At 41.5% G+C, this 27028-nt stretch overlaps 1 protein-coding gene across 4 annotated transcripts in view; it reads right to left on the bottom strand.

The window, feature by feature from the left end:
• The window catches only part of LOC122809252 (myosin-10-like), a 3714157-nt gene that overhangs the window by 1604252 nt on the left and 2082877 nt on the right, over window positions 1–27028 (bottom strand). For all 4 annotated transcript variants that reach the window (XM_044080584.1, XM_044080595.1, XM_044080606.1 and 1 more), the window contains one exon: window positions 20062–20176. In XM_044080584.1, coding sequence (XP_043936519.1) covers window positions 20062–20176 — 115 coding nt within the window. The remainder of the gene's footprint in view (window positions 1–20061; window positions 20177–27028) is intronic.

Below are 27028 nucleotides of genomic sequence, written 5' to 3'. Positions count from 1 at the left end.
GTTCCGAGTGGCATCTATACAGGGGGGATATATTAGTAGAGCACTAACTAAGGATTTGTAGGGGGAGTGCTAGGATAATACTTTTCTTACTGATGGCCTCAATCCATAAGGGTGATGGAGGCCAGACTGGGGTAAATTTATGACTTCCCATCCAATTGTCAAGTTTTTGTTTGCATAGGGTCAGAGATTAATTTTGTTTTACATGGATGGGGAGCCTATCCCACAGTGTGAGTATCCCTTGGAATACATATCCTGTCTCTCCAGCATGTTTTGTTCATGTCGCAAGCAAACTTCAGATCCCTGGAGCTAGTGTTTCTGGTGCTATCTGTTTAGAGCATGTGCAACAGATCCATCAGGACTGGGTCTGAGGATGCCCAGAAAGCCAGGCAAAGATACCCTCTCAACAGCCTGTAGGAAACTGAATACAAAGAAAAGAGCCTTTAGGTGATCAGTGTAGGACAGGTTACTCATGCCCTGAATTCTCCTGAAGAGAAACCTTTTGTTGGCATTCCAAATGTTGCAAGTGTCATGTTATATACATGCCAAAAGGGAGACTGTATTCAATGACAGGTTTGATAAGGGCCAAACAGAGTGGTATTATAACTTCTATGGATCTAGATGGTATACCCTCACCCTTAAGTTAGGCGACACAGAATGATTTTCTTACTGTCTTAGCTACATGCTGGTCAAAGGCCAGATTGCTCTTTAAATATGTTCCCAGATCCCTTACTACTGGGTCGAATCTTAGCGGTATTTTACCAATTAAGTAAGTAACCTGAGTTGGCAGTTTCCCAAAGGCCATTATAATGCATTTTTTGACATTGAGTTTTAGGCCACGGCTTTTGCACCAAGCATTTGTCTGTATTAAATCCTTTTGCAAGATGTTGGGTTTCTTGGAGGGGTGTCTACAATAGCTCCCAATTTACAGTCATCTGCAAACTTGCTGAGCCAAAGGCCTTGGACATTAGCCTTGACTTCCTAGAAGTAGAGGCCAAACAGAATCAAGCTCAGCACAGAGCCCTGGAATACTCTGCTGGTGACCAGTCTCTTGGTGGAGGTGGTCTCACTGATTCTGACTTCTTAGGTCTTGTCTGTGAGCCAGCCAGCAATCCAGTGAGTAATATAAGGATTTATGCCTAGCTCACAGAGCTTGTCAACAATGTGGTGCATTGTATCAAATGCCTTGGCTAGGTCAAGATACTCAGTATGCATTGTTTTACCCTCATCCATTGCCTTGGTGGCCCTCTCAAAGAAGTCAGCCAGGGTAAGTAAGTATGACCTTCCCTTAAAGCCAAATTGGGATGGATCCAGTCTCTGAATATTGCCAATGTCCTTATTTATCATTTCCATGATAATTCATTCCATGGCTTTACATATTATGCTTATTAGACTGTTGAGTCTGAAGTTCCCTGGGTCAGTTGATGGTCTGCCCTGTGGAAAGGAATGACTGTTGAGGGCCTCAATTCACTTAGAAAGTAGTCTGTTTCAAGGCTGTAGTTAAAAGAGTGCCTCAAGTGGTCCTAATAGGTTTTGTTTTAGACTGTTCAAGAGGCAAGCAGAGATGCTGTTGGGACTCGTGGAGGTGGTGTTTTTAGCTTTAGCAAGGGTTGCCAACACAAGGCCCCTGTTAATAACAGGGGGTGGCATGCTGGAAGGGATTTTACCTGGTGGTGCTGCAGAGTGGGGGGTGAAGTTTGAGCTGAATTTATCAGCCAGTAGATGTGGTACGTCACCTTGATCAGCAAAGGTGGTACCGGTCACCACCACTTCAGCACACTGCTGTATGCTACCTTTAAGGTTGCAGACATAGCTGAAAAAGGCCTTGGGATTATCCTTAGACTGTAAGGCTATCTTGACTTTGAGTTGGCCTTGCTGAACTTAAAAAGACCTCTTAGCTTCTTGTTTAGGTGTATAAGAGAGCACTTCTCTTTAAGGGAGCTGTTCTTCCTGATCCTGGCCGTGAATTTTCTTCTTTTACTATATACACCCTATTTAGGTCAGGATTCCACCAGTGGGGTTTGTTTTTAATGACTTGGGTTTACTTCTGGTAGATAAGGCAGCCTTTAAGCAGCCATTCACATTTTTGCATTGGAACTCCTTGAATAATTCTGCATAGGTAGATGGAGTCTTGGAGTTAGGGGGAGCCTTGAATGTTGACAAACTGTCACTTAATAGGCCATAGTTGACTTAGAAAGTTCTTAACTGTTACTGGTTTAGCTCGGTTTTCTGGGTTGCTTTTACTTCAAAGGAGAGAGCTTTGTGATCTGACCTCAATAGTGTGGACGTGGCAAGGGGGAGGGGGGATTGCAACACTCCCCCATGTTGGTGAGTACCAAATCCAGTAGGTTTGATCCTCTGCTTGGAGAGTGCACTATCAGTTCTAGGGTGTTTGTTTCAGCAGAAGGGAAACTGTTTCTTGCCTTGAATACCCCAACATGCAGTCAAGAAACTCTACTGACTTCTCCCCATAAGCAATCCAGTCACCTGCTTGACTAGACAACCAAACAGAGTAGGGGTGGGACTTACACCCTTGAATGTACACCCCTCAAGGTGAGAACTGGGACTGCATCTCTTCCAGGCTCCCATCATCTGCTGAAGTGATAAAAGCTCGAGTCTTATGAAGCCCAGGCCGGTATGACCCTGACCCTGAGCAGTATCCTACCCTCACCAAGAATGATGCCACAATACAGAGACAAAATGATCAGCTTTAATAATTGGCTTAATTACTGGTGTCATTCTAAGGGGATCCAATGTCTGTCTGCCTGGGATGACATGCTTGACAAGCCACGCTGCTTCGCAAGGGACGGCTTGCACCTGTCACCCCTGGGCTTCCGGATATTGGCAAAGGCTCTTGCCACCCCCATAGTGCCTTTTTTAGGCAAGGCTCAAATGATAAACCTACCGCCCTAGAAAACAAAAATGGAGCAAAACTACGGGTAATACTGCTCAATGCCAGAAGTCTAAACCTCAAGATGCACGCCCTCGAAGCCCTCCTCAGTATGGAGAACATTGATGTTTGTGCTGTGACTGAAACCTGGTTCAAGGCTCCTGAGAGCACCCCAGCACTATCAGGTTATACCTCATATCATGCGTTCCGGCCCCAAAATCCGGACCGAACTACAAAAGGAGGGGGAGTATCCATATTCATAAAGGATACCCACACCTCCAGGTTAGTGGCAACGCACGAAGCATCGGAGACCATCCAGGTGCAATTAACCATAGGTAAAACTGCCCTACAGTTTGTAACATGCTACAGACCACCTTCTCAAACTCAGGAAACCCACACAGCCTTCCTGAAGACACTGGAGAGTATAAATGTCTCTCCAAACACCATCATATTGGGTGACTTCAACTACCCAAACATAGACTGGGAACATTACTCAAGCCCCAACACCCTAGCCCAAAGGTTCCTTGAGTTCATAAACTCAAATGCTATGGAACAACTAGTCACCATTCCCACAAGAGGAGAAAATATACTAGACCTGATCATCACAAACATGGGGACAAAATAATCCACACCGGAAGTATATCCCTCATTGGTGAGATCAGACCATAAATTAATCTCACTGGAGATCCACATCCCGCCCCCACCCCCAGCAAAAAAGACCACAGTGAAGAACTTCTCAAAAGCAAACTTCACACTTCTTAAGACTGGAGTGGTATCCTTCAAGGCCCCCGAGCCAGTGGAAACCACAACCCACGCTGCTGAAACCCTTACAAATGCCTTCTACGAGCACCTCCAGGAATGTATGGATCAAGCAATCCCTAATAGAATCAAGACCTTTTCCACCAAAGGCAGGCGCCCGGTCTGGTGGACTCCAGCCATAAACAAACTCTACAACAAGAGGAGAAAGCTACTACATGACAGAGCAAAATCCCTAAATGGGAAGGCATCTCTGATCAATACTAGCAAAAACTACGATCACTCATAAAATCATCCAAGGCCAACTTTGAGAGAAAAATCGCTAATGACACAAAAGACAATCATAAAGCCTTCTTTAGCTATGTTAGAAACCTGGGTGGAAACTCCCAGATATGCTCAGAATTAGTCCAAAATGATAAAAATCACTGAACCCACAGACATTGCCAACATACTGGCAGACAGGTTCAGTGCAAATTTCTCCCCCCCCCCCCCAAAAGGAGAAATATCTATCCCACCAGAGTCTAGCCTCCCAAACATCTCAGATGCCCAGGTGAGAGCTGCTCTCTCTAAAGCAAAAACACAGCATCAATGGGACCGGACGGTGTCCCCGGCTGTGTGCTACGAACTCAATGAGGAACTAAACCCACACATAAGGCTGCTGTTTAATCTTAGCCTTACTACAGGATACGCACCCAAAGAATGGCGTGACGGCAACTGTGGTCCCACTCCACAAAGGCGGTGCTTCTACGGACCCTGGAAATTACCACCCCATAAGCTTGACGAGCCTTGTCTGCAAAGCTATGGAGAGGATCATAATGGAACTCATAAATAAAGACATTGGGGACCTACAGACACTGGATCCTACCCAATTTGGCTTTGTCAAGGGCAGATCCTGCCTCTTGAACTTGGTCGACTTTTGAAACAGTCACTAAGGCCATTGATGAGGGTAAGGCAGTTCACACAGCCTACCTTGACCTAGCAAAAGCATTCGACACAATACCCCACTCGGGCATCATAGAAAAGCTCACCAGCTTAGATGTAAACCCATATGTCACAAGATGGGTTGCAAACTGGCTCAAGGACAGAACACACAGGGTTAGAGTTGCTGGTGCCATGTCAGACTCTAAGCCGGTCACGAGCGGTGTCCCACAGGGCTCAGTCCTGGGCCCCTCTTGTTCGGCATTTATTTTTCTGAAGTGCAGGCAAACATAGGGGGATTGTGGCTGACAAAATTTGCAGATGACTGCAAACTGGGCACCATAATTGACACTCCATCAGACACAGACATCCTCCAGAAAGGTCTCATAGAAATGGATAACTGGTGCCAGAGCCATGGCCTTAAGCTAAATGCCAAAAATGTATAGTCATACCCTTTGGGAAAAACAAGGTAACCCCTAATTACCACATAGGTGGTAATCCATTAAACACGGAAGAAGTTATCAGGGACCTGGGGACCCAAGTTGACAGTAACCTCTCTTTTGACACTCACATTGCCAAAGTGGTTAGGAAGACCTTCTACATTGCCCACCTGATCATGACGGGATTCACATCCAGATCAGGAGAGGTCATTGTACCCCTGTACTCTTCACTTATCAGACCAATGATTGAGTACAACGCCCCATTCGGAATGTACCTTACCCGACACCTGCAGCAGTTGGAAAGACCCCAAAAGTTCCTCACCAAAAGGATAAAGGGGCTCAAACATATGTCATACGATGCCCGACTGAAGAAACTCCAGCTCTATTCAGTCGCATACCGTCTGCTCAGAGGTGATCTGTGCCTGACATACAAGGCCATGTCCAACCCGAAATTAATGGACATGCTCCACCTCAAAAAATCCAAATCCACCAGAGCCACGAGCAAGAGACTTAAACCTCAACACGGATATAAATAGGACGTGCTGGAGGGACAGATTCATCACCCAGAGACTCCCTACACTATGGAACAGAATCCCAGTCCATGTGAGGCAGAGCCCCTCACTGACTCTATTCAAGAGAAATCTTGACGAGTGGATGGGAGATCGTAGGTTTACCCCGGGAATCATCTCTGTATCACTGCTGGACAGAGGCACAGCAAACTAATGGGTATAGTATTCTCATCCTAAGGGGTGGTGAAAGCCACACACACTCTGGCTAGGCTTATAAATGCCCTAGGGCAGATAGCCTGGTATGAACCTATGAACCTATACCTCTAGATCTTCCTGAGTAAAGACTACTCTCCAGTTTTACACCCGATGGAGCTCTATTTCAAATACGGGGCTGAGGTATGACTGCCCCCCCCACCCCACCCCCACCCCCCACAATCCCCACTCAAGGATCATACAACTGCTGCAATACTTCTGGTAGCTAGGAAGGCTAAAAAATACTGCATGCAACATATGTGGGTGACTGGCTGGGTTGACTCACTGGCATTTACAGCATATCACACTCATCCACATCAGTAGCAAGACGAGTTACTTGTATGTACTGAGTGAGCAAACTTTCCACTGATGTGCAGCAGGATTAAGATTTCAACCAAGAATACATCACAAAATCTGGAATATTTAGGATCTTTGCTTGGAAGTATTTACATAGGCATTTTTATATCTCAAGTAAACTCCAAAGGCTTTTTCCTCAGGTAGACAACAAATGTTGGAGGTGTGATGGGAAGAAAGAGATAACTGGGAAAATATTTTCTGGGAGTGTAATGGGTTGGCAAACTTTAAAGATTCCCTGCAGACTGCTCTGCCGGAGATACTGGGTGAGCAAACTTGTGTAACTAAGGAAATTATTTTTTGAGCTATGTTACAAAATCAGAATTACCTAAACATAGTAAGGCCTTGCTGAGTCTAATTATGGTGGCTGCCAAAAAAGCAATTATTAGAAAATGGAAATCAAAGTCTAAATTAACTTTACTAGAAGTAACAAAAATAGTAACATAGATAAAACAAGTGGAATTGGGATCTTTAGAAAAGGGTAGGAGCAAATTACATAGGAATAAATGGGAATTATGGGATCAATAAATGCAGAGGAAGAACGAGGTTTAAAAGAAAGCAGGATTTGAATGAGTTATGTATGGTTTGGCTGACAATGACTGGATATAAGCAATGTATGTTTGCAGCTACAGTTGTGTCAGCATGGTTTGTAATATATAATGTGTGCAGATGAAATTGTGTTGGTATGGTTTATTTTCATTTACATAAATGTAAGATTGCTTATGCCATATGTGATAATTTAATAAAGATGTTTCTTGTTTAAAAAAAAAAAGATTTCAATTGAGAAGCCTAAAAGTGGGGTAAAGCTGTAGGAATGAAGGTCTTCTGTTGAAAAAAAATTGCTGACAGTCATGACTATTATTTTAGTAGTACTAGTAATAGTAGTAGTGTTAGTGACATTCTGTTTACTATTATGTATTATCTAACCAAAATTTAGATTAGTTTTTTTACAGAAAATATATGAACAGTACATATTAATAGTTTTTGGTGTTGACAGTGCTATGTTTAAAAAATGTGTATGTGGGTGTGCGCACAATTACACATGTGTATACATCTCTCTCTCTGTACATTATATATAAAAACATATATCTATTGGTCTCCCAGTACTGTTTTGTGTGTGGGTGTGGGTGCAATTGTACTGGAGTAGGCAAGATCATCTTAGTGAAGCTGGTCCACTTTTTAAGGGACACTGACAGTCTGTCATTAGTCCATTTAGTTAGTAAGGCAGCAGGCAGCTTACCTGCTTTTAAGTCAAATAAAGTAAAATAGAGTAATATATGCTAACAGATTTTTCTGTGCATTACTGTATTCTTTATTAAGGGGAAAAAGGTATTCTATCTAATCAGAATTTTGGAAACTGACATGACATTGTACACTTTGCTTTACAAAATAAGATTAAAACTTACTAAAGTTACATTTGATAGGTACCCGCTGTAATTCTGAGAGCAATAACTGCTGTGCTTGAAAATGAAAGCCTGTAATAGCAAAAGGGGGAAGTACCAAGTCTGAGGTTGCGGAACTTCACAGTATTCCCATAGTCCAAGGTACTGCAAACTCAGTTTATACATCTATTTCTTTGTTTGTTTGTTAACTGGGGATAGTGGGCTGATCCAGAAAAGACCCATTTCTGCCACAGCCAGGGGCAAGCCTGGGCCACTCAGAATATACAGTTATCAGATGTGTGGGTGAAGGCACAGCCCATATCAGTGGATGCAGGAAGGCAAAGCCCTAGCAAAAAACACTTTACTCACCTTGTGGTAACTTTTGCAATTTGCTTCATTTTGGCATTGAAAATTAACTTTATTTTTCATATTGTTGCTGTATTTATATGCACTCTCAGCTCTGGCAGAGAGCTATATTTGTCAGTGTTCCACGCAAAGGAAGCAATAAGCCCTCACCCCAAATAGAAACCTTATTTACAATAGCTTATAGTCCAGTCATAAAGACTGAAGCTACAGTTTATTTTTATTACTAAATCAAGTTTTTTGATTTAATTACCTATTAAATTAGGTGTGTAATGATCCTCGTGGGTCCTTTTCAACTATGACCTTGGCCTCAGAAGAAAGGCTACATCTGTTATTCCTTTTCAACACCCTAAATGTCCTGAGAAAATGTGCACTATATGAAACAATAATTAATGTTCCCATACATTAGAGACACAAAACAAGTGTCTAACCATCATCAGTGCAGCACACTCAACTTTTATCCTCTGATTTATGGACGACAGACTACAGTGTGATCTTTATATGGACTAGAGTTAAACTCTGAAAACAAGCAGCCGTGTTTCCTTTCCTAACATTTTATTTATAATTCCATAGAAAGGCTAAGTGGTGGGTGGTTAATCCCAAAGGCAAACTTCCCTATATCAAAACAAACACAAAGGATGCATCCACCAAGATCAAAATATCTAAGTGCAAAGGAAGACTTCACACATTTTAATTATTTTTTAACTCTCTCAAAAAGGCCTGATAATCCACACAATGCTCATCCACTTTAGACATCTTACTCATGTTACCCACCTAAAAATGGAGACTAATCATCTTCCTCAACAATGAAACAAGTTTTTACCCTTTTGCCCAATATCACTAAGCAAGATATGCAGAAGTATGCTTCTCATTGAACCATTTAAACAATGCAACCTGTGTGGAGATCTGCACCCCTCACACTCTTACCCTGCTACTTAAATAAACCAGCTTCAGTATCACTACACCTCACAGGCAGCATGGGGAATACTCCAAAGGACTGCAACCTCATGCTAGCATACATCCATCACATTCATATTTCTAAGTTCCACTACTCCAAGAACTGTAGTTACAGTCCTTGGAATTTCAACAGGCACCTATACAATACCTTCACTCCTGCAGTAACACCATACATGCACTCTTAGTTATAATTCTCTTGTATATCAGCACAACACAGAGAGGTCAAGCTACTGGTTTTTAAGAAATGCCAGTTTTAATTCTTACAGTTTAATCACTTTATAAAATCCTTACGTATGATATGAGTTTGACCAAATCACTTCCTGAAAGTGCTTCCAGATAAGCCCTATGAAGTAGTTTTGCCTTATGTAACATTACGCTTTGAGTGACCCCCCCCCCAACATTTTATAAGTGCACCTTTCTACATTTCATAAGCACACTCCAACTCGACCATCTCCCTTAACGGGTACAAGGCACAAGGCAGGGAGATGGACTACAGTGCTGTGTATCTTCAACATTCAAAGACTACCTTTTTGGCTAGTACCTACCTATGATCCTATGAACCTACCCTCTAGGAACACCCTTCATGTTATTTTTACTGTACGGCGCACAGTGCAACGCTGCTATAGGCCTGCCAACTGTGGCTCCACCCTTAAGTAGATTGTGCAGTGCATGCAGCCATCAGGGCCCACAGAAATGCATGGCATATTAATTCACCATTGAATGGCACACCAAACAGCTACTGATACATAAGCAATTCTATTTCTGAATCACACATTTGTGAGAATGTCCAAGGCCCACATATTCAATCCTTGGGAGGTGACTTCAAGTGTAAATGGGGGGTGGATGTTATGCCATGTCCAGTGTTGTAGTACCTTTGAGTATTTCCTCCTGCTCTTAGTTATAGTGACATCAAAGATACTAAAACAGGAGTGGTGGAGGTACAGCCTTCCATGTCAGGAGTACAAGGGGAGGTAAGCTCCATTGCAAAAAATGCTTTAACTGTCTTACAGCAAGTTTAAAAATTAGCATTTCTTTATGTGGTATCACGGTTTGTTTTTTGAAATTGGGGGCTGCAATTTCCAGTCATGCACTTGAGGGCTGCATCAGGAATCTATAAATCTAATGCGAGTTGAATGCATGTATTGCAAAGATGTGAATTACAGTGTCTGGTGCTTGATGGTGAGCGGGCACAGTCTCAGGAGGAAAAATACAGAAAATGTACTGTGGGATCTGTGTTCCTAACTTCTTTCTTGAAATAAAACCTCTTTTATTACATCACTTAACGGAATTTTTTTCAATAATCTCTACACACAATGTAATATTAATTACAATTTTGAAAGGCTCTGAAGCACATGGCGTCTGCATAGAGTACTGTAGGGAATCTGGTTTAATTTACAGCATGACGTTATAAACTATGCTTTGACAAAAACAAAAAAACTCTTCAACAGCAGCCATGGCTAGAATATAAAGTACATATTCTAACATTCTCAGTTTCACTTTTTTTATTTATTTTTTTTATATAGTTTATGGTTACCCAGTGAAACATGGACACTGAGTTAAGTAGTGAAGTGGGCAGTCATGTTGTATACATGACTGCCTCATCCAAACTCAGCCCTTTAAACCTGGCAGAGGTTCCTTAGTTATAACAGACACACAACAAGGAGTTTAAATTCAAACTTCCCATTTTGGGATGTGAGAAAATCAACTGTGGGGAGCATTCATTAAGTGAAACCCCTCACATAATAGCAAAAGCTAGGAGGAACAGCCACTGATCATTTTGAGCCTGAAGATGCCAACACAGAGCAAACTATCAGGAAGGGTTTCAGCATAGCTGTTACACCTTTCAGAACTGAAAAAAATAAAACATTCCTTCATTCTCCTGAAGCATATGCTACCAGCCAACATTTATTACACTTGCAGTATTCAGGGCTTCATAATTATCTCTGCAATATAATATAAACCCCTTCAGCAAAATGATCATGGTAGATTAACTGTGTAATTCTAGAAAATCTATCCCCCTATAAATCTAGAAAAGATACTCTGCATCCCCCTTTAGCATACATCTCCTAACTAAATGAACAAAACAGATGACAAAGAAAACTGCAGACTGGCAGTTAGTAGGTCACAGGGTCAAAATTTAGCATGGTCATAATATAAACATGTGTGTGTGACAGAGAGAGACCGTCATTACATTCTTTAACTTATTAACACCTATATGGTGTGGAATGTTACACCTCTAGTAGCCTATACATCTTGCTTTCCACAGCATTTTCTGAAAAATAAACTAAAAAAAAAAAAACATAAGATAAACAAGAGTAAGTATTTTTTGAACAATAAAAACTACTAAAACTGTATCAGTAGCAATGCTACCAGTTGGAGGTATTAATCACAGTGATAACAGTCAAGACATGTATAGTCTTTACACAAATACTATATTATATTATAATGCACATAAACTCAGTATTGTACTTTTTGTTAAACTTTCACAAATTGCAGTATCTTGGAAACTGTATAACCTACACTTACATTGCTAGACCATTTTTGTTAGCCAGACATAATCTGTCACATGACAAAGAATAGTTGTGTAAACTCTTACCATAACTATATATGTCCTTCTCTTCCATGTTGCAGTATTCTAAACATGAGGGAATCCTCCCTCTGAGGTGACTCGAACATCCGCCCCATATACAAAAGCTTAGTCTGGCAACTGTATGGTGCGTGGGACATCACGCATAGGTACCATAAACTGTGGGCCATAAATGTGACATCCGCATGCACAGAGCTCAGAACTGAATGCCCCAGTTGGACAGTAGTCTAAAGGAAGCTGATCAGGATGTCATCCAGAGAGGGAAAGATAACTGAATGCAAAGGAGAAGCAGTAGAGGTTTTAGTTGGGGTAGGAGGGAGGGATAGGAATACTGCAACATAAGAGAGAAGGACATCTATGGTTATGGTAAGATTTTACACAATTATTTTATGTCCTTATTCTAAACATGAGGGAGAGTACCAAAGCTCAGCATGTGTTATGGTTGGTGGCAGAAGAACCTTCTATGAAACCATGCAGGACGGCTTTTGCAAAGCCTGCGCTAGCCTTGGAGACACAGTTCAGCTTGTAATGTTTAGTGAAAGTGTGGACTGAAGACCATGTGGCTGCCTCTAGGATAGTGGCAGTATCTAAACCTTTGAAGAAAGCCCCTGAGGAGGCCACTGCCTTAGTAGAGAGGGTCCTCACAGTGCAGGGAAGGTGTGTGCTGTGGAAAGAGTAGCAGAAGGTAATAGTGTTGGAAATCCAGGAAAGAATTGTTTGTTTGGAGACAGCTTTCCCCAGAGCCCTGTGTGAAAGGAAACAAACAACTGGTTACACTTTCTGAAATTCTTAGTCTTGTCCCGGTAAAATCTAAGTTGCCTGTGAACATCAAGGGAATGGAGCACTCTCTCACTATCACTGTGTGGAGAAGGAAAGAAGGTGGGCAAGTGGATGGTTAAGTGAAAGTTCACTGACTACTTTAGGCAAGAAGGATAGGTTTGCGTGAAGAGAGACGCTATTCTTATCAAATATCAGGTACGGTGGGATAGCTATGAGTGCCTGTAGCTCTGTAACCCTAATAGCTGAAGTCAGGGCTACTAGAAGCACGGTTTTCCAAGTGCACATCTTCAGGGAGGCTGACGCTGCTGGCTCAAAAGGTGCAGTGGTGTGTTTTTCTAGAATGCAATTCAGGTCCCAAGAAGGGGGAATGGGTTTTCTTGGTGGCCTGATACAGAGCACACCCTTAAAAAAAGCTTTACCTCTAATCTGGAAAGCAAAGGGGGACTGAGAGGTAAGCAGGCGGAAGTAGCTGATGACCCACTGAGGAATATGAAAGTTCTTTCTTAAGTAGTTCACACAAGTAAGACAAAACTAGAGGTACATCTGCCTGAAAAAATCTAGTTGTTTCTGAAGACACCAACTGGAGATCCTTTTCCATTTAGATACGTAGGATTTTCTGGTACTGGATTTCCTGTCCTCCTGCAGGACCAAAAGCACGTCCTCTGAGTAAAGGTGTCTAAAAGGGATCAGAAGTTTATCATTCACAGTTTGTAGGTGTGGTTGGATGAGAGATCCCTTCTGGTGTGTGATGAGTTCCACCTTGTGAGGAAACTTGTGGCGATTGACCTTGGCTAGTGAAAAAGGAAGGGGAAATCAATGCTGCTGTTGCCAAAAGGGAGTTACTGGCAATATTTTGGAATTTTCCTGTTGAATCATCAGCAGGACTTTCTGTATGACAGGGAAGTTGGAGAGGGGGGGGGGGTGCATAAGGAAACATCCCCTTCCAGGAAATAGAGAATGCATTTACCCTCCATGCCTGAGAAGAGGAAGTCCTTGTGCAGAATAGCTGTAGTTCTCTGTTCTGAGGGGAGGCAAATAGATCTATTTGAAGTGTACCCCACTGGTGGACTATATCTACAAACACATCCCTGTGCAACATCTATTCGTGGTTCAGACATATTGACCTGCTGACAGCATCTGCTTGAACATTATTTTGTGATGGAATGTAAACTGCCTGCAGCGTTACCTTGGAGAGGGTGACCATTTTCCATGCTTGCATAGCCAGCCTACAAAGTAAGTAGGATTTTGATCCCCCTTGTTTGTTGATGTACCACAGGACCATGGTGTTGTCTGTGAAGATTTTTAGAGGTCCTGAGTGTATGAAGGAAAGGAATGTCTTTAGGATTAGGATAAGGGCAGTCCTTTCCCTGATGTTTATGTGTTTTTTCCTTTGATGGTAGTCTTATTGTCCCTGAACCTTCAGACCCTTCATGGTTGCTCCCCACCCCAGGTCTAATGCATCTGTGTACATCTGTTGATCTGCATGGATAGGTTGTAGAGGCAATCCTGGATTCAGGTGAACTTGCTGGATCCACCAATAAATCTCTTTCTTGAGACATGGAAGGAAGGAAATCTGAAATTCTAATGGGAGGGTGTGTTGGGACCAAACATTTCTCAGGTATAACTGAAACTTTCTCATGTGTAACATGGCTAGGGCAGCATAGGAAGTGTGGCTACCATGAACTCCAAGAGGCGTAGAAACTCCCTGGCCAAAATGCTGCTGGCTAGGAGTAGGTTTTTGAAGTATGAGGTTAAAGTTGTGACCACTTCTGGGGGGAGGAAGGCCTTCATCAGATCTGTCCTTATTCTGCACCCCAGGAACACCTAATCTTATGAAGAGGTCAGGAAGGACTTGAGCTGGTTGATGGTGAAGCCTAAGCCTTCTAGGATGGACATGGTGAATAGTAAATGTCTTTGGAGGGTATCTAGGTGATTTGGCTGGCTAAAGAGATCATCCAGATAAGGTTAAAGCTGACATACCTTTTGTTCTGCAAAAGGCTAACACTGGAGCTAGGCATTTTGTGAATACCCTTGGTGCTGTACACAACCCAAAAGGCAAGGGAACCTTAGTCTGTTCTGCCTCAAACCTCTGAACTACTAAACAAAACCCAAATTGCATTCTCAACAACCGAAAACTGGATGTGCCAAAACCACCTCTCTCTTAATGCAAATAAATCAAAGATTCTACTATTCCCTCCTACAAAGTCCCTCTCCTATGGAAAAAACAACTACAAAGTCTATAGCCATACCAATTCACCTATAGAAGTAGTTCCCTCCACTAAACTACTTGGTATTACCATCGATGAACACCTCAAATTTGATATACATATTCAACAAAATATCAAGAAAACCCACCAAAAGCTAGGCATGCTGTACAGGAACAATCGCTTTCTCTCCAACTCTACTAGGCATACTCTGGCCACAACCTATCTTCTTCCTTCCTTATTATACGGTGCCCCTCTCCTAACCAATCTGTCCTCCACTATCACCTCCAAACTAGAAAACTGCTATAACAAAATCTCTAAATTTGCCACTAACTCCAAAAAATATACCCATCATTGCCTCACCTTACAATCCCTGAATTGGCTCAAACTACCTAGGCTACCTCCAACTCACCACTGCTCATAGACTCATATTTCACACTACAAAATGTCCTGCCCTAACTAATCTGCTTCCCCCCTACATACCCAACAGAACACTTAGGTTCATAGGTTCATAGATCAGTACTAAGCTAACTGCCCTTGCGAGCCATTGTAAGCCTAGCCAATTATCCCTTGTGAGACTCAAATTTTGCACCTTGTGTTTGTAAGGCAACTACCTTAACCATTAGGCCACCCTCCCAACCCTAAATATTTTTCTTGGTAACATTTTATTTCTTCATTTAAACACTCTTTTTCTCTTTTATTTGTACCATACCCTAGAATTTATCATAGGTTCATAGATTAGTACTAAGTTAGCTGCCCTTGCGAGCCATTTTAAGCCTAGCCAATTATCCCTTGTGAGACTCAAACCCTGCACCTTGTGTTTGCAAGGCAAACACCTTAACCATTAGGCCACTCTCCCAACCAAGATTATATCACCCCAGATGAGACTTGAACCCACAATCTTTTGGCTTAGGAAGCCAATGCCTTATCCATTAGGCCACTGGGGCCTGACAGTTGACTTAAGATTTGAACATCAGAATCTAATAGCTATCAACAAACCTAAATGTCCTGCTGTCCAACTTCTCCTCTCTTACTCACTTGGCAAAAAATGGAATTCCCTTCCATCTACTCTAAGAACTATACCAAACTCTGAAAACTTTAAAAGCCTGCTTTTCAAACACCTGTCCTCTAAGCAAAAATGTACCTGCCTTCACCCTACCTAATCCAAGCTAAACCTTCTGCTCCCAGTAGTTCTATCTCTATTTCCTGGGCTCTCTATGCTCTCAACAACACCGATAGCCACTCTGACTCAACTCAACCTTTTAAATATTGTAAATAGCATCCATGTTTAAATGTGCGTAAGCAGAGTGTATTCACTATTTCTTTACTCTGTCTTCTCTTTCTACTCATGTCCATACATACATTGTTGTCAAACTCCATACATTAGAGTGCTCCTTAAATGAAATTGTACAACCCTTAACTTCATTCTCTATGAACACTGTTAAACAGCATGACACCAAATGTGTAATTGTAACTTTTTTGTATAATGTATCTTTTATACTTGTGTACCACTTGTATATTAACTGTATTATGCAACTTGGAGCTTTTCTCCCTAGGCCTCCACTGAAAATAGGTCATTTCGGCCCAGTGGACTTCCTCGGTAATCAAACTGGAAATAAATAAATAAATAAAGGCAGTAAACTGATAATGCAATGACTGCATAGCAAAACGTAAGTATTTGCGGTAAGATGGATGAATGGGGATGTGAAGATATGCATCCTTCAGGTCTAAAGTGGCCAGATAACAATCGGGGGTCAACAGTGGAAGAAGAGTTTGAAGGGAGAGCATGCAAAATGTGGGAATGTGGAGAAAAGGGTTTAGGTGGGGCAGGTCCTGGATGGGTCTCCACAGTCCATCCTTTCTTGGGACTAAGAAGAGCCTTGAATAAAACACAAGGCCTTCCTGTGCATGTGGGACCTTTTGAATTGTGCCCTGACATATCAGATCCTGAATGACCTGTGGGATGAGGTGAATTTGGTCCTTTGGAGGATGTAGGATTCCTTTTGGAATGTGTTTTTCTTTCCATGTCATGAAATATCCTTTTTCCACTATTGACAAGACCCAGTTGTCTGAGGTGATGTGTTGTCACAGGGGAAGACAGTGAGAGAGGTGGGCAGAAAGGGGAAAATTGTTGGTAGGGGTCTGACAGTCATGCATTGTTGGGTCTGTCAGGAAAGGGCTGTCTAGGAGTAGATTGTGGCAATGTATGCCTGGCAGAGGATGATCTCCTGGCACCTTTTCTTTGTTTTGAAGAGGGCCTTCCTGACAAAATTGGGTCTGACAGGGTAGTTTCTGTGAAACTTTGGTACTAGTGATACAAAGAGATGTTTGAGGTCCTGCAACTCTTTGCTTTTCTCTTGCAGGACCTTAAAAAGCTCTGCTGACTGTTTACAAAAAGAAAACTATTATCAAGTGGAGCATCCATAATTTTACTTTTAAAATTATCAAGCAGAGGTTGTAACCTAAGCCAGGAGTACCTCAGAATGACAGAAGCAGAGGCAGCTGATCCAGCTGATGCTTCTCCAGCATCATAGCTGCATTTTATGCAGTGCCTAGTGATGTGCAGCCAACCTGTGCTTTATTGGAGTAATCAGAAACAGAATTGAGTTGGTCTAAGGTCTGGGATACTAGAAACAGGGAATATTTTACCATACGAGTTTGACAGTTGATGGCTCTGAAGGCCAGGGTTGAAGATGTATACATTTTCTTCCCTAACCTGTCCATCATTTTGCTGTCTTTATCTGAAGGAAGCAAAGAAGAGGGAATCTGTCTGGATTGCTTATCTGGTGCGGCAGCAATAAAATTTACAGTTGTCAGGTACTTTATAGAACCTGTCTGGTCTCTTTGGTCCAGGTGGCTGGGAATCAGGATCTTTGGAGGATGAGACAAAGCATCCAAGTATGCAGGCATGACTGGAGGGATGGCTGAGGGAGAAGGGAAGTCCATCTGGAGAAACTCATAATATCTTTTTTGAACCTTTGTCATTTAGGTGGAATTCCACTTGAAATACTCCCTCATTCTGGTAATTGTTTCCCCAAATGTAATGTCTTCTGGTGGGGAATCATCTTCTAAGGAGTCCTCTTCTGGTGAGCAGTATCCTAAGGGGGAAGGGCTATTTGAAAGTATAAGAAAGGGACTCATCAGAAGATGAGGACAGAGATTCCTCTTCTGCAGTTTGAGGCAAGGGGCCTAATGATGCACGCCTGGGACTCAAGGCTGGCAGAGCAGATGGGGTTTGTGAAGTAGAAGGCCTAAGGGCCATAAAGGCCTGGAAAAGGGATTGGAAAAATGCTTGCCAATCCGGGATACCCTCAGAGGAAGAAGAGAGTTGTTTCGTTTTTTTGCTTCTTTTTGAGTGAGGGTGCCCTAAGTCCGGTCTGAGGAGCCGTAGGCTTAGGATTCAAGGTCATTGTAGGAATTGATGAAGTATCCTCGGTAATGGAAGCTAGCAAAGAGCATTCAGGCAAACCTGCCCCCCCCCCCCGACATCAGAAACCAACATCGAAATAACCTCTATAGAAGTGCTGGTCGGAAAAAACGAAAGCAGTGTCCGAAACAGAACCCGCCATAGTCACCAAAGCTATCGGACATACTTCAGCCCCTAGATCAGCGGCTGGCAGGACATCCGAATCCGGAGGCACAGGCTCTTTTTCAGGCCTTGAAACTTTGGCCTTATTGTTAGGCGGTTCGGCTGACATACCGGGCATCGTTTCCATGCCCAAGGCTAGTGTTTTAAGGCATTGGTTCTCAATGAAGAGATTAAGGGCCACTAGATGGCTGTGTAGGGTCTTCGGAACAAACAGTTGGCAAATAGAGCAAGATTTGTAGTCGTGGGAAGGCCCTAAGCAAAAGAGGCAGAGGTTGTGGCTGTCTGTGTGGGATTTGACGTCCGCACTTACATTTTCCCTTCCTAGATGACATGGATGGAATCAACTAACAATTAAGCAAAGGACAGCAACCAGAACTAGAAGAAAATAAATGTTCCCCAACGGGGTGCTTAACTTTTTAGATGTCTTTGCAGCAGAACGAGCGAGCTGATGTTCGACTGGCAGCAGAGAAGTTCTGAGGTCTATGCATGCGGACGTCACATTTATGGTCACAGTTTATGGTACCTAAGTGTGACATATCCCATGCACCATACAGCAGCCAGGCTAAGCGTTTGCATATAGGCCACGTTCGGGTCGCCTCAGGCGGAGGATCCCCCATGTTCAGAATACTGCCACATGAGAATAGAAGGACATCAAGAAATTTCTCCCTGGGTGCATGTTTATTGAGATATTTGCATAAATAACAAAACATATACTTAACTGTATAATAAACAATATAAATAAGACTAAATATATCTCAAATGTGGAACTTAGTGCAAATATGAAAGACAGCTTTCTTTAACAACTTCTAAGGTTTCATTTGATGTCATGCAACAGTTGATAAGTCACTTGGTTTTCGAGGTATTAAGAATATATGGAAATATTGCTCATTTTCATAATTATTAACAAACAAATAGCAATCTCTCTAGTGTAGTATGATATAAATAGACAATGACAATGAATTTTCCTGTCTTCCATCATGGCATTTCACACCACACCCCTCAATAGTGTGTAGGTCTCTTGGTTATAAAAATGTAAGTGTAAATATGAAAATAATAATAATAGCACACAGTGATTAATTTCTTTCCTGCAGAACATCCTAGATTAACAATTTCAGTCCATTTTACTAACTCCTTGCACTTTCTAATACTGCCTAATATTAACTGGGAAGTCATTTAGTTAATGAAGCTGACCCAAAAAAAGTTGTGCACACCATAAAAAGCTACGAGTGTGGACTGGAAGTATACAAAACGGTTGCTATAGGCTTGCATCAGTAAAAGTTCAGTGGCAGATTGCACTGCATTGGCATCTTCAGATACAGGCATGTGACTCATAACTTTTATTGCAAAATAAATTTTATTTTACAAGTGCAAGTTTAAAAAATCTATGACAAATCCCCCTGAACCTAAAAGTGCGGTCAATACACCTCCAGTCATCTCGCATTAATTAAAGTGCAGGTGGCATGGAACTCTATTATTATGCAAGTAGAGGTTAACTGGTTGTAACTGTTAATGGCAACACAACTGTAAGGTAATTGGTAATTGCAAACCTGTTAAAGTAAATCTGTCAATTACCCGATTATTCTACAGTTGTGTTAGTATTATAATTGACACCAATTAGCAACTACTCACTCAGTGATGTATTTACATGTTGCCTGCACATCTAATTAATGCGAGATTAAAGGAGGGGTTGGGAGGGAGGCTTAATGGCTAAGGTGTTTGCCTTACAAACACAAGGTGCAGGGTTTGAGTCTCACAAGGGATAACTGGCTAGGCTTAAAATGGCTCGCAAGGCCAGTTAGCTTAGTACTAAACTATGAACTATGAACCTATGAAGTGTACTGCTATATGTAGGGATGAGGGTTTTTTTACATTCATTTTTTTATCTCTTCTGTTGAAAAGATTAAGAATACATCTGAAGTTGATCTTTAACACATTGTGGTGTCACTCCATCCAGCTACTAAAGTGAGCATCAGTGAAGCCCACCCCTATAAATAACAGAAAGTGCTGAACAAAATTAAACAGTAAACACACATAAACAACAACAAAAGCAGAATGCAAGCAAATGTTTTTAATTAGCTATTACCATCTTTCCACAATTCTGCGGTGAACTTGTCAGAGCTTTGGTGAAGTAAGGTGGCCACATTATCATTTAAAGGGTCCATGTTCTTCATAAGCCATTCATCTGCTTTATAGTCAACCTGGAAACAGAGAACTGAATTGGTCATACTGCTTAAAGTGTTGAAATCACTAATCCAATTACAGAACAACAAACTATGGTCATAATAAAGGTACTCATATTTAGGATGCTAATACGAAGAAGTAGTGCATGCTAGGACATTTATGTCTCCGAGAGTTTCATGCAAATTAATATTTCCATGATCACATCATAAATCCCTACTAAAGCACCGAGCAATCAGATGGGATCTTGAGGGTGCACTGTGTGGTAGTTTGCACACTCAAGATCCCTACTGATATGGAGCTTCATCACCTGTCCCTCTCCCAAATAATATCAGTACTTATAACTTCAAACTGACCGTACCCCATTACACTGAGCAGAAATCATGACAAGTTACTTATATATTCATTCAATCATTCTTTGACATCTGGTTTACCTAATGCAGGGTCACAGAGAAGCCAATGTCCACCCTGGCACTCAGTGAGTGCAAGGCACAGATCTAATTCTTGACGGGATGCCAGTATATCACAGGATGCATAAAAATGTTCAATCATACACAGTATGCATAAATGGAGGCAATATTAAGGCTCACCAATTTACCTACAGCAGTTCTTTGGGATATGGAATAAAACTTAAGTACCCACTGAAAACCTGCACAGACCCACTGAGGGCATGCAGACTATGCACAGATGGCAGCCCAGCAGAAAATCTAACTGGTGAAACAAGAAAAGTGAGGCAACAGTTCTAATCACTGTGCCAGTGTGTGATCCCAAGATATTATCAGCAAACATCAAATAATTTCAGCTCATAGTGTTACAAAATGCATCTATATCCACAAAACATGTACAGGCCAGAAATAAGCAGTTGCTCACTCCCGCTCTATTGAGAGACCTTACTGAAGCATTTCAGACACTGGCTTCTCCAAGTTTTGTACCAAATTCTCATCTGTCTAGCACAAACATAAGGTCTCCCAAAACCCAAGGTTAAATCATGTAACTACCTCTGAATCAATCACAAAAATAGGAGGTCAATGCAAGCACAATGCCATCAGAATCACTTCATTCATCTTCTGTCTTCTGCTCCCATCGACTGTCCAGGCTACATACCAGCAGTATGTGAAATACAGTCTTCAGAATAACATTGTCCTCACAAATGTTTAAAAGGTAAGCAGTCTTCTTTTATGCACCTCATGCACAGACTGACTAAAGTCACTCAGCCTTCTCTCATACTCTGCCTTCCTACACTTCTCCATATATTTTATACTCTGTTTCTACTCCCCTGTTACTATGAAGGACTTTCTACGCTACCATCCTGTGTGTAAACACAGCTATAAATTACTGAATCTGAGTGCTAGATTTAGAGATACCAATCAGCAATGCACAACAACTGTGGTGCAAGTGGTAACGTGGATACCAAGCCAAAAGATGAGAGCGATAGAAGCACTGAGCATCTGCTAGCTTGTCATTGTGCAGCAGGCCTGGGAATGAATAAAACACAGAAGTGTTGTACCGTGTGTTACTCATTCTAACAATGCACTACTGAGGAACAAGAGCAGAAACGACAGAAGCCAATAAATTTATATTGCAACAGCTAACTATATACAGATGAAGTGGAATGGTGGTTGGGTGCGGCTACTGCAGCAGTGAAGAATTCGAACATCTGCTCTCACTGTATGTACAACTTACACAGCTGTAGTACGTTTTCACTGCTGCAGTAGCCTTTTGGTTATATGAGTTGATTATCATTAGCCTATCCAACCTAGGAGGAGGAAGGATAAGAATCCAGCAGCTCATGGAGAATGGTTCTAGCAAAGCCGGTCCTCAACCTGGAAAAGGAATCCAGTTCATAATGCTTTGTAAAAGTATGTCAGAGGAACAAGTTGCTGCCCCTAGAATGCTTCTAGAGTCCACCCCTTTCCAATACGGCATCGTAGATTCCAAGGCTCTAGTAGAATGTGCCTTTGCACTACGTGGATTGAATTACCATGGTGGATATAACAAAAGGCAAAAGCTTAGAACAACCACCTTGAAATAGTCTATTTTGACATGGGTTGTCCCTTCTCTGTGCTATCATAAGAAACAAACAGCTGATCAGCTTTTCTAAAGGACTTGGATCTAACAAAATAGTACCCAAGCTGCCAATGCATGTCCAGAATATGTAGCATCTTTTCCCCCAGTTCTGAGGATATGGACAAAATACAGGGAGATTTTGACTTGATTCAAAGTAAACTCTGAAACAACTTTGGGCATAGATGAGAAATTTGTTCTTAATGACTATACGAAAGACCAGATAGTGTCCACCCACCATGAGAACTTCAACTCAGATGCTCTTCTTGCAGATGTCAGAGCAATTGGAAGTCTAGTCTTACACGTCACAAACCTTAAATCAGCTTGATGAGCTGGTTCAAAGGGAGGCATAGTTAATTTTTACAGCATAATCTCAGGAAGGAGACACCTGTTTTCTAAAAGACCTAAGATGCAACAACCCCCATTCAGAAACTGTTTTACAAAAATCAGAGAAGAAACTGGGACTCTTGGGCAAAAATGTTGAAATGGCCAGAAGAGGTACCTTTACAGAGGAGTACAGCAGGCCAAAGAAAAGTAACTCACACAAACAGAACTTAGTGGTACACAATCCCTGAAGGAACCCTGGATTTTGGTTAGGCACCAACTAGAAAATAGTTTCTACAGGTTTTACTGCCTCTTCTAGTACCTTCTGCACATCCTCATGAAAGGTGAAATGAATCAAAATTGAATCATCCAGGCAGTTAGTTGAAGTCATCTGAGAGCAGAGTCTATTAAACTTCTTCTGTCTTGTATGAATAAGTCTAGTATGTGAGGAAGCTTGTGACAAATGCTCCTGGCACTTTCCATAAGAAGGGAGAATCAGTGCTGCCTAGACCAAAAGGAAATCACCGCAATCACTTCTGGAAAGGTGTTTCTGAATCTTCAGAATTACCCTAAATGTCAGTGAAAAAGGTAGAAAAGCATAAAGGAAAATTTCCCACCCACAGTAATGAAAATTAATCTGTTTTCCAGGCTTGCTTGCAAGGAATTCTAGAACATAATTTGTTCAGCTGTCTGTTTGAAAGGAGGCAAATAGGTCTATTTGAGGTGCTCCCCCACAACTGAACCAACTCCTGGAAGACCCCGTCATTCACCTTCCATTCATGAGCAACTGTATTGGTCCTGCTCAGCTTGTGTGACTAAATTTTGCTCTGATGGAATGCAAGATGCATGGAGGGTTAAAAGCCAGCCTGCACAGAAGGTAGTAGTGTAGCTAGGGCAGGAAGAGAGGGGGAACTATTATGGGCACACAGTGTTGGAGGGTGTGATCAGCCATCCATCATCCCAACTGTGGTAAACTTGAGTGCTGTTGTGCTCCATGTGTGGTCTAAACTGTAACAACTTCTTGCTACAGATTAAAGTGCTATAATGCTTCTACTTAAAAGAGAAAAGTTTTTTTTTTTTTTTTAACTAAAACCTGAGTGCTGTAGTATTCTGTGCAGGCATGGTTTAAACTGTACCAACCGTTTTCTACATTTGTAAAATGCAGTTTGCTACAAAAATGCTTTTTTAATAAATGTACAGAAGGAGGGTCAAGGCAAGGCACAGGAACAAGAACTGAATGGCTGGAGCAGGATGACTGAGGCTTGTCATGCATTTGATTAACTATTCTGTGTTTAACTGGAACTAAGTATAATGCAATGGAGCTTTTCTTTCTGGGCCTCCTATGAAAATGAGTATCACCCAATCGGAATTTCCCAGTAAACAAAGACAAATAAATAACTTTGACCACCTGCTTGATGTACCAGTAGAAAAGACTGCATTTTTTTTTTGCTTGTCTCTAGAAGAGCAGGAGGGTGTGTGTGAACTCTTGAGTACTACAGGAAGCATCCTGCAAGTTTTGCAGAAGAGATTTTTGTTTGCCCTTTCCTTGCAGAGCTGAGGGGGTGGGGTGCTGGTTCATGGGACAGGCACAGGGGACTGGCTGAACCAGCTATGCTTCTGACAGAGTACAACTGGGTCCCCCTGTTTGTTTATGTACCACATGACTGTTGTGTTGTAATCACCTGCAAAAATCCAGGGGACCATAGATGATGATGAGATTTCAAAGCATGGATTATACCCAACATCTCTTTAACATTTATGTACTTTGGAATGTCTGAGATATTCTACAGGTCTTGCACCTTTACCTCCACAGAAATTGTTCTCCAAGCAAAATCTGAGGTTTCTGTAATTACAGGCTGACTTGGAATCTGATGAAAGGAGAGACCTAGATTTAGAGCCATTTGATGTCTCCACCAATGCAGTTCCTTTTTGACAAAATCCAAAATTGGAATGTAAAATTTCTAAGGATGAAGATGTTGGGTCCATTAGTTTTTTTTTAAAAACCACCGATTGTTCTACATGTGTAATCTGGCGAGAGAAATCATGAGATTCATTGAAGCAATGAATCTAGAATTCCAAGATACTCTCTTGCAGATGTCTGAGACTGACTGGAGAAGCTTAAGCAAGAGGAATCATGAGAGTCACTGAAGCAGTGAATCCTAGAATCCTGGATATTCTCTTACAAATATGTGAGACTGACTGGATAAGCTCAAGAAAGAGGAATAATGACAGTTCTTGAAGCAGTGAATCCTTGAATCCTGAGATATTCCTAGAATCCTGAGATATTCTCTTACAAATATCTGAGACTAACTGGAGAGGCTCAAGCAAGAGGAATAATGACAGTTCTTGAAGCAGTGAATCCTTGAATCCTGAGATATTTTCTTACAGATATCTGAGACTGACTGGAGAAGCTCAGAAAAGCTTCCAGATAAAAATCCCCTTTCTATCTTTGCTGACAGTTGTCTAGAAAGCAGGTCAGAAACCCAACTTCTGTGATGCAGTCAAGGAGAATTTTTGTACATTTATTTGAATCCCATATTGATAGGAAGTGAGGAAACAAATATTAAAGACTCTTGGCATCTGGTAAAGACTCTACAAAGATAAGTAAGTTTTTTCACACTGAACTGATCGAAGGAAAGACACTGAGGAAACTCGGAGCTATAATATATAACATTAAGCATCCTGTTTTTTGTTTATTTTGTTCTTTATTTCTTTATTTGTGGCACTTTGTGTACTGTGTACTTTTCTAGCTAGTTTCACTGTGTGTGAGGTATTAACTGGAAATTGTCCACTTTTATTAAGCATCTGTTGGGGTGTTTGTTTCTGATAACTTGTTGCAGTTAAACTTTTTTTTCTAGAGGCTCCTTTAGCTGTTTAAAACTTTCATTTAAAGGCTCACTGCTGCTTTTCAGCTGTGAGAAACATTTCTGCAGTTTGTTCTAAGTAGTGGGGATATTTATAGCATTTCCATATTCAGGCTTGTATTTGGGCCTAGTGTTTGTGGAGGCTGTGTGTCTGAGCACATATTCAGGGACATCTTGGTTTAGCCAAAGCCATCAGGCATTTCAGTGAGAGAGAATTGTTTGAGGTCATTGGCTGACTGAGGTCACCTGGACTACAGCTTAGACTAAGCACCTCATTGGTTCTTTTGAGATTTCTTTCTTAAAAGCTGTCTCAGGTTTCAACTTTCTGTTACCTAAGACATTCACTTGTGAGTATTCTGCCATTTCACACTGAACTGATCGAAGGAAGGACACTGAGGAAACTCGGAGCTATAATATATAACATTAAATATCCTGTTTTTTGTTTATTTTGTTCTTTATTTCTTTGTTATTTATAGCACTTTGTGTACTGTGTATTTTTCTAGCTAGTTTCACTGTTTGTGAGGTATTAACTGGAAATTGTCCACTTTTATTAAGCATCTGTTGGGTTGTTTGTTTCTGAAAACTTGTTGCAGTTAAACTCTTTTTTCTAGAGGATCCTTTAGCTGTTTAAAACTTTCATTTAAAGGCTCACTGCTGCTTTTCAGCTGTGAGAAACATTTCTGCAGTTTGTTTTCCCACCCTCCCTCCCTGTTGGTTGGTGGCTTTACAGTTACCCGTCCCTAGTGTAAATTTGATCTGGCACCCTCCTCCCAGTCTAGTGTCATTACCTCATTCTACCCAGTACAGGGAAAACATCTGAGAAGGCCAATCAGCTTAGTTTCTGCTACTCCTTTCTCTCTTTCCACTTAAAAAAAAAAATGTATCTGCTTTTACTGTATTTGTGTTTCTTCCTACTTTATTTTGCTTTTGCGTCATCTTAAAAGTACTCAATTGTATTTATTACTGCTTGGTGTAACTCATTCTACGCTTTTTAGTTTAAGCACTTGGGCTTCAGACCAGTTGTTTTACATTAGGAAGGTTTGTGGCCTGCACTGTGGTGGCAGGACAGGTAGCTTACATCTTTCTAAGTTGGGAACTGCTGATTGAGGGCTCAGTGTCTGTTATTCTAAAAGTGTATTAGTTCTGGTTTAAGCACTTGGGCTTCAGGCCAGTTATTTTACATTAAGAGGGTTCGTGGTCTGCACTCTTGAGGGAGGAGAGGCTGGACTCTGCCCTTCTGAGCTGGGAATTTCTGATTCAAGGCTTATAGTGCCTGCACATTTGAACTGCTTCTTACTGAAATTGGTACACCTTGTTTGCTGTAGCATAGACTAGATCCAGGCCTGCTGAATCTACCTTTGTTTGTATAACTTGAGCACTAATCCAGGCATTCTTTAAAGTATTCAATTGTATTTATTACTGCTTGGTAGTAACTTGATTAAAGTGTAGCTATCATTCTAAGTCTTTTGGATTAAGCACTTGGGCTTCAGACCAGTTGTTTTACATTAGGAAGGTTTGTGGCCTGCACTGTGGTGGCAGGACAGGTAGCTTACATCCTTCTAAGTTGGGAACTGCTGATTGAGGGCTCAGTGTCTGTTATTCTAAAAGTGTATTAGTTCT

This window comes from Protopterus annectens, chromosome 1.part1 (genome assembly GCF_019279795.1).
Source record: "Protopterus annectens isolate FY-2018-M chromosome 1.part1, PAN1.0, whole genome shotgun sequence".
Classification (NCBI taxonomy): Eukaryota; Metazoa; Chordata; order Ceratodontiformes; family Protopteridae; genus Protopterus; species Protopterus annectens.
This window is presented reverse-complemented; position numbering and strand designations above follow the sequence as displayed.